This window comes from Theobroma umbraticum, unplaced genomic scaffold (assembly GCF_002168275.2).
Source record: "Theobroma umbraticum cultivar Fairchild unplaced genomic scaffold, ASM216827v3 scaffold_146.0, whole genome shotgun sequence".
Taxonomy (NCBI): Eukaryota; Viridiplantae; Streptophyta; class Magnoliopsida; order Malvales; family Malvaceae; genus Theobroma; species Theobroma umbraticum.
In genome coordinates this window covers 4,236,156-4,244,162 of record NW_018397265.1, presented here as the reverse complement: position 1 = coordinate 4,244,162, position 8,007 = coordinate 4,236,156, and the positions used below count along the sequence as shown (strand labels likewise).

The 8,007-nt window shown below is 30.7% G+C and overlaps 1 protein-coding gene across 1 annotated transcript in view; it reads right to left on the bottom strand.

The window, feature by feature from the left end:
- LOC110422800 (uncharacterized) overlaps positions 1 to 8,007 on the bottom strand; it is a 14,469-nt gene that overhangs the window by 5,344 nt on the left and 1,118 nt on the right. Inside the window, exons 2-5 of the mRNA XM_021436816.2 lie at positions 7,958 to 8,001; positions 7,749 to 7,859; positions 7,579 to 7,636; positions 5,886 to 5,975 (exon numbers count right to left, since the gene is read on the bottom strand). Of these exons, the coding sequence (XP_021292491.2) occupies positions 5,886 to 5,975; positions 7,579 to 7,636; positions 7,749 to 7,859; positions 7,958 to 8,001 (303 nt within the window). The remainder of the gene's footprint in view (positions 1 to 5,885; positions 5,976 to 7,578; positions 7,637 to 7,748; positions 7,860 to 7,957; positions 8,002 to 8,007) is intronic.

The window sequence follows — 8,007 nt, the reverse complement described above, 5'->3', positions numbered from 1 at the left end:
TTCCATGTTTGTCTTTATCACTTTCCATCAAAATTTCAAATATTTCACATAGTATTGTTTCAAGCAGAATTTTAAATATTCACAATTTGGTTGTTTGCCTGAAGTAATTGCAAAAGGATAACTTAGAAATTCTAACTTCAACTAAAATCCTACCTAGGTTTACAACATCCAAATTCTATCCCTAAAACCAAGCATTAACATCATTGTTTTCTTCACAATTTGCATAAAGTTACACATAACCTATCAAACATGATCCTAAAAACTAGCAAAGCCTTTTCCACATCCCAATTATATAAGCCGCCCTCTCATCATCTCCTAAAAAAGCATCAAATGCATGACAAACCATACTTGTGATGCAGACCAGTTCTAGAATTTTAGGAGACTCTGAGAATCAATTTCAAGCTTCATGGAGTGAAACATGATGAATGAAAGTCGAAATGACGGAAAAGATTTGATATTTCCTTGGTTGAGTAAAATATAAGGCAAAGCTGTAAATCACAGCATTTCTCCTTTACTTTATCAATCCAATTTTGATGGATCAAAGTTTGTGTTACTAGAATATAAGACCCCCCAACCATTTCAACCTTCACTTCTCTATCCCACATATTAGGAAAAAAGAAAAAAAAAAAGAGCTTCATACTCAAATTTTCCATCTTCCTCACTTTCTAACTCCCCAAATACAGCCTGAAAGAAAATCAAACTAACATCACTGAAGTTTATTTGTTTATGTTAGCAGGTTGCATTTTGTCAAGTGATCAAATGTTATCAAAAATTAGCTTAGACATTAAAGAGATTCAAAATTTTAATTTGTTAAGCGAAAAAATGTATGTCTAAACCAAATGTTTCAATTGTCTATTTCTATAGTCAATAATCAGCTGAGACAAGATAGAAAACCTTAAAGGGACACATACTACTTACAAGTAGATGATTATTTATGTAGAATTTGCATATGTTGAAAGGTATTCTAGTACTGCAAATAATTTTCTCCAAAGCGTTTGTAGAAGAACAAATAGTTGAACATGTTCGTATAAAGAAATTTTTGCAGGTAATCAAATAATCTTCAGGTTTTCTTCAGTACTATGATCTTTTTTTCATTAAGAAATTGTCGGTATTTCTCCTTGTGTTTACAATAAGAGTCAAGTTACTACTCATAAGTGAGATTAAGAAACTATAATTGAAAGGGCTAATGGTCAAATTAACAAATTCAAATTGGGAGCTCAAATTTATCAATCTACTGTTTTTCAGTGCAATATTACCAGTGTTCATTGTTTTTAAGTCACCACTTGACCCATAAGAATGTTGACTTTTAAAAGGATTATGTTTTTTAAAGTAAAAAATTTTAGAAGTAGCAAAATTTAATTAAGTTAAGCATAAGAAAAGGTGATACACCACAAAAAGCAAAAAAAAATCAAATTAGTGCTTCCTTTTTTTTATATTTTTGAAAAAAGAAAATAAAATGGGAAAACAAACCCATCCTCTCAAATTGCAAACTTCAAACTAGACCTGGCAATTTTGTACATGACAAAATAACAAGAGAACATGACATGAGATTTAAGTGTAGTTAGGTTCAAGCTAATAGTGTTTTGTGCATTAATTATGCTGACATGATTAAGACATGAATAAATCGTGTCTTAACCATATCAAACCCCGCTTAAACCGATTAAGACACAATTAGTTAATCGTGTTATCATGTATCCGTATATTCCGTAACCAATTTATTACCCATTTATTTAATTGTGTTCACATATGGTGTAGACATGTGTAGCACACGGTTAAAACCCATTTATTGATTCATATAAATACTAATATTTTTATAATGATTAAGATTGATTGATATTGAATTTTATTATATTTGATAAATATTATTATATTTATAATCTTTTGTTGTAAACTTGAATAATAAAATTATATTTCAATTGTACATATTTTAATGCAATCGCTTTAGTCTTGTTAATCATATCAATTATATGTTAAGCATATCAATCGTTTTAATTGTGTAAACTGGTTATAAATCATATAAATTTTAATTCTGTTAATTTTGTCATTTCGTATAAAATTTACCTTTAACACGTTTAATAAACATGTTAATTATATCATGTCATGTTACACATTAATTAAACGTATCTATGTATATGTTGAAGATCGCAACACAATTAATTAGTCATATGTTTGTGTTTACTCGTATATCTATTAATATTTTATGGACACGGAAACCCGAATTGCCAAATCTAGTTCAAACCAAACAATGCTAATTGAAACTTTTTCAGTGTTTATATTTATTATCATAGTTAGAATTTATCAAAAAAATATATGTTTTCTTTCCATGTCAACAAATAATGGCAAAAAAAAAAATAATCTTTGCAAGATATTCTTTTCCCATCTAGGTTTGATGTCAGGTGACGAAGGATGAAAGTATTTTGAGGGGTTAAGTTATCAAGAACTCAATTTTATATTTAATGGGTTTGATTGTAAATTTTTCATATATTTAGTCTATTTTCAAGTTATTTTACATTATTTAATATTTTACTAAATTTCCAAGTATTATGGCAATAGAGTTATATTTGGTATTTTGAAGCTATGGGATTTAGCTTATAAATATTTATGTCATTTTAGGTTTTGGATCATAGATTGAGATTTTTAGATACCAGAGTATTGTGATGTTCTGCCACTATTGATTCCTTTGTGTTTTCTCGTCGAAATGTTTTTACCTCCTTACCTATTTCCTCCATTTCTCCCTTTCTGCTTTTGTCAATCTTTGATTTTCTCTTTAAATATCTATTTTCAATCTGTTTCGCAGACCTGACAATTCATGTTTCTACGTCTTAAACCGTGCTATGTAAACATAAGATAATAACAGTTATTCGGATAAATACAAAAACGACACAATTAATTAACTTTGTTAGAATCTTAAACACATACACAAATATATTAAATAAATGTGTAACATGACATAACAAGGTTAACATGTTTATTAAATGTGTCGAATTAAATTATACGATACAACACAATTAACACAGTTAAAATTTATACAAATATCTCATTTTCATGATTAACACGATTGATACGATTAACTTGATTAAAAAGATTAAATTAAAATATATACAAGTAAAATATAATTCTATTATCAAATTTACAACTAAAAATTATAAATATCATAATTTTTATCACATATAATAGAATTCAATATCAATAAATCTTAATCATTATAAAAATATTAGTATTTATATGGATCAATAAATGGGTTTAAACAATGTATCAAACGTGTCTACACAACACGAGAACATAATTAAATAAATGAACAGGTCATGGGTTTATGATTACACGATAACACTATTAACTAATTATGTCTTAGACGTGTCTTAGGCACATTAAGCAAGTTTGGCACGGTTAAGACATGATTTAATCGTGTTGACATGATTAATTAAATAGTGTCTTAACCACGTCAACACGATTAATACACAAAACAGCATTAGTCTAAACCCAAACACGCTTAAATCTGTCATGGTGCCGTGTCGTATACAAAATTGCCAAGTCTATCCACATACTTCCTCTACATCAATTTGGTATCAAACCTCACAAGAGCTTTCGCTATCAATCTATTCTTTTCTCTGTCAAAAACAAAAAATCTAACCTAATTTGTTCGGAGTGGAAAAAAAAAACAAAATTCAGTTCTGTCTAAATAAAAAATTTGAATGGAGAAAAAAAATTTTCACCATTGTCTAGTTTGATCACCAATTAGTCGCTGCCACCAGCTTCACCGATCAAAAACCAAGCGAACAGCCACCCTTATTAGTCCAATCATTCACCAATAAAGAAGGTAAAAAAAAGGAACCTAACTCAAAGTTATATTTATGATTATCCAGCCATCAACAAGTGAAACCACAACCATAGATCAAGTTGTGATCATTCCACTTGTAAAATCAGGTCATCGGCAGCCATCACACTTGCCCCCAAGTGCCTGTTCAAGGTCACAGCTACCCTACTTCACAGGCCCACACTCCAACAGCAATCCTAATTTGCAGACATCATTTGAAATGTCAATTGCCACATCAGCATCAATGCGTGAGTGACACATCAGCAATTTTTTTTGCAAATCCTCCTTCCATGGTAATTTCGAGGTCCTAAATCCATTTTTGAGGCCCATTTTATGAGATTTGGCCTCCAAAGGTTAAGTGTTTGAAGATCAATTTATGAATTCTTTGGCTTTGGGGATGCAATAATCACTCTTAATTGGATGACTTACTTCATTTGAGAGATAGATATGGTGTTCAAAGTCTTTGTTCTTTAGAATTTTATAAGAATTGCTTTCTCAAAAAATATATATGCCATAGGGAAAAATTGTCAAAGGAATGAAAATCTTTATATGAGCAAAGGTCGCAAGAAAACATTGTTTCATGGTCTGCATACTAGTCTTGCAATTTTCTGGACAGTAAGTATCAATTTGAAGATCAGATTATTAATTAAAAGTGTGAGGTTATTGTAAAGCAGATTCAAGAGGTTTTGGAAAGAAAAAAACCAATTTTAGAACCAGTTGTTGACATCATTAAGGGAAAACAGAGGAATACCATTCTAGACTCAGTTGATGACATCGAGGAAAAGGAGACTGTAATTGTAAAGCTCGAGGAGCAACAAGTGCAACATCATCAGCCACTTGAAGAACTATAAGTACAACATAATTTTGAAACTGAAAAGGTTGAGGGCATAGAGGTTGGGCTTGAATGTTTACACATTGATTTGATGTAGTTCAAGCAAATAAGGAATTTGTTAGGTGCTACCAAGTGAAGATTCTTCTGTTGACTTCATTTTTCCAATTATGGTGATTAAGCCCATTGTTGTTGATGATAGTTCTTCCATGGACTTCATCATTCTAAGTATGCTAGAAAATGAGGTAAAAGTTGCTTTGTTGAAGATGTTTGTGCCACTATTTGACACTGCTGTTAATTGATCTTGCTGGAAATTTCTTGTACTTCGGTTTTTCAAAAGTCAGGGTCAAGTTTTGTCCAATATATGGGATGAAGGATGAAAATATGTTGAGGGATTAAGTTATCTAGGATTTAGTTTTATATTTTATGGTAAGTTTTACATATATTTAGGTTATTTTATATTAACTACTCCCTCCATTCCAATTGAATGTCCACTTTCTTAATGGAACAAAGTTTTAAAATAAGATACTGTGTTCTTTACTTTATAACTATTGCCCTTAAAAGTTGTAAAAACTAGACGAACCCACCTAAAGTTAGTATTAACATGGAAGTGTTTTCTACTTTGGGAAAGTGGACATTATTTTGATACAGCCTAAAATAGTAAGATGGACATTCAATTTGAAATCGAAAAAGTAGTATTTTATTTAATTTCCCAAGTATAAGGCTTTTAGGGTTATATTTGGTCTTTTTCAAGTTTAGGGTTTAGTTTCTAAATATTTACATTATTTCAGATTTTGATTACTTATTCATGATGAATATTTGAGATTTTAAGATATTGAGTATTTTGATTTTCTCCCCGATTAATTCTCTCTGGTTCTCTCCTTTATGTCTTCTATTCTCAACCTATTGCCCTTATTTCTCCCTAATTGCTTATGTCTATCTATGATTTTCCCTCCAAATTTCTATATTCTATCTGTTTCCCTTGTTCTATATTACAAGAATTGTACCATAAAAACATAATAGAGTGGTAACATTCTACCAAAAAAGTAGAGAGGTAAATTTAGAGCCTAATCTGGTAGAATGAAAAATTTAACCATTATCCCTAAATAAACTAAATGAGATTTAAAGTCAAGAGAAGAGCAAATCCGCTGCACATTCTGTTTTCGAATCGTTTTTAAGGATGATAAAAGTTGGATATGCTACAAACAGTTTAAAGCATGATAACGTTCATAGGAATCTTACACCAAGAATTTCCATCCTTGACATCCAAAGATATAGCTTCCTTGGCATGTTGAATGCTCTCCTCAACCATTTGTGATTGATTCTCAGCACCTAATAAAGGAAGAAAACTTTTGTAAGAAAAAACGACACATATTTATTCATGTTCAAGTGCTCTTGAAAAAGAGAAATTATATTGCTTTGGCAGCTGGTAATACAATTTTCTAAATCTGGTTCTTCTTTTCTCTTTCTTTTATTTTTTCTGTGAGGACGAACACGGTAGTTTCTTGTTATGTTCAACTACATAAAACAGATAATTTCATTATCCTGATAGCCAATGATGATCTAGCACAATAGGATTGAACTTCCACTTTAGAGTAAGCGCTAGCTTTTTTTAAAACACTAAAGGTGTGTTTGCATGAGGAATTTGAAATGAAGACATTTTAGAATGCATCAATTTAAAATAATAGTGCTTATTATTACATTGTTTGGATAAGCAATTTTTAGAATGAAATTTGGAATATTGGAATTTGATGAAATAAAGCAATAAGAGACAGAAGAAAAAAATGAAGAAATATATGCAATATGGGTGTCATTAGATTTGTAAAAATGAATAGACATTACTAACAATATGATAAAGTCAAGAGATATATATTTAAAAATGAATTTATGTAGTGAGAGTTAAAGAGAGTAAAATTTCATTAAAAATGAACAATATTAAATGTTAACTCTTACTAAAAATCGAAGGAATTATAAAATAAAAAATTTTGACCTTCAAAATCCCTCTATGTTCCAGAATTTAAAAAATTCCAACTTTTCTTTTGCTAAACATGATAATTTTATTATCCTAGAATTTTGAAATTCTCTCTAAAAATGAAATCTCTCCTAGAAATCCATCATCCAAATGCACTGTAAAGTAAATATAAGCTCAGGTCAAAGTTTGACCGCACTTTACACTTATTCCAATCTTTTCCTTTCCTTGCCCTCAAAAAAACAAATGAAATGATTAATTTAGAAAAGTTAAGACAAAATGTGCCAAAGATTGCATACAGGAAGTACAGAAGCAAGCATTGAATATGGAGAAATATCAGGACCTAAAAGTATTGGTAATTGGCTCTTCAATAGTTGCCTAATTTTAAACTGCCACTGACAAAAACAAAAATGTGACCGCCCATCAGTTAAATAAGTATAACCAACGCCTTCATTGAAATCCAAAATTTTATTGAATGGGTAGTTATGCAAGATTTAAGGAAATTGTTGAATGTGCTAGCAGTAGATTTCACCTCTCTCAGAATGCAATATCCTTTAGACAGGGATAAAGAATTAAAAGCAACCAAGAAAGGCAAAAAAAACACAGAGAAATCCCATTAACTGATGCTAATATCTCGCATTAATAATTTGTTCATCAGATCAAACAAGTTCATTTTTCCCTCATTTAGACATTTAATACTTTTCCCTAATTTCTTGTGACCATGAGTTCATTTTTGAAACAGCAAGTTTGCCAACGTGTTTTCCTTGCTTGTCTTGCTTGTCAAGCTCAGTACATTACTAAGCATTCCAACTGCACTTTAACATATGATTAATTGTCTATCACTAATCCCCAAAAGGCTGAAAATTTTAAGTTGAAGAACAGATTGGCTGGTATCTTAACTCCATAAGCATCTGAAAACCATGCACAACAGAATAACCAGAATTGGAGGAGGGGGGGGCTCTTTACCTTGAGCCATTTTTCTTTCCAGCATTGATAGTTGGCAAAGTATATTCTTATTCGGCCCCTGTATGAGACAAAATCAGTATATATAATTAATTGAAATGAACATATAAAGAGAGCATGATAACTAAAATAACTATGCACTTAAAAGTGAAAAATCTAATGTGGGTGAGAACCTTGCTTAGTGCAAGATTAAAACAGTTCTTTGCTGAAGGTAAATCTCCCTTCTTCCAAATGCAGTTACCCAAACAAAGCCAAGCATCTGCAAGAGATGGATTCAACTTAACCTGGAGCCGAAATTATCAGATTAAAAACATAAGCCTTATTCCAAGTCCAAGAATTAAAGCAAGCCAGGCTAGCCAAACAACATTCTGTTCTTGCTTACTGCTTTTGAGAGATGATCCTCTGCTTCCTTCCGATAGTCAGGCACTACAT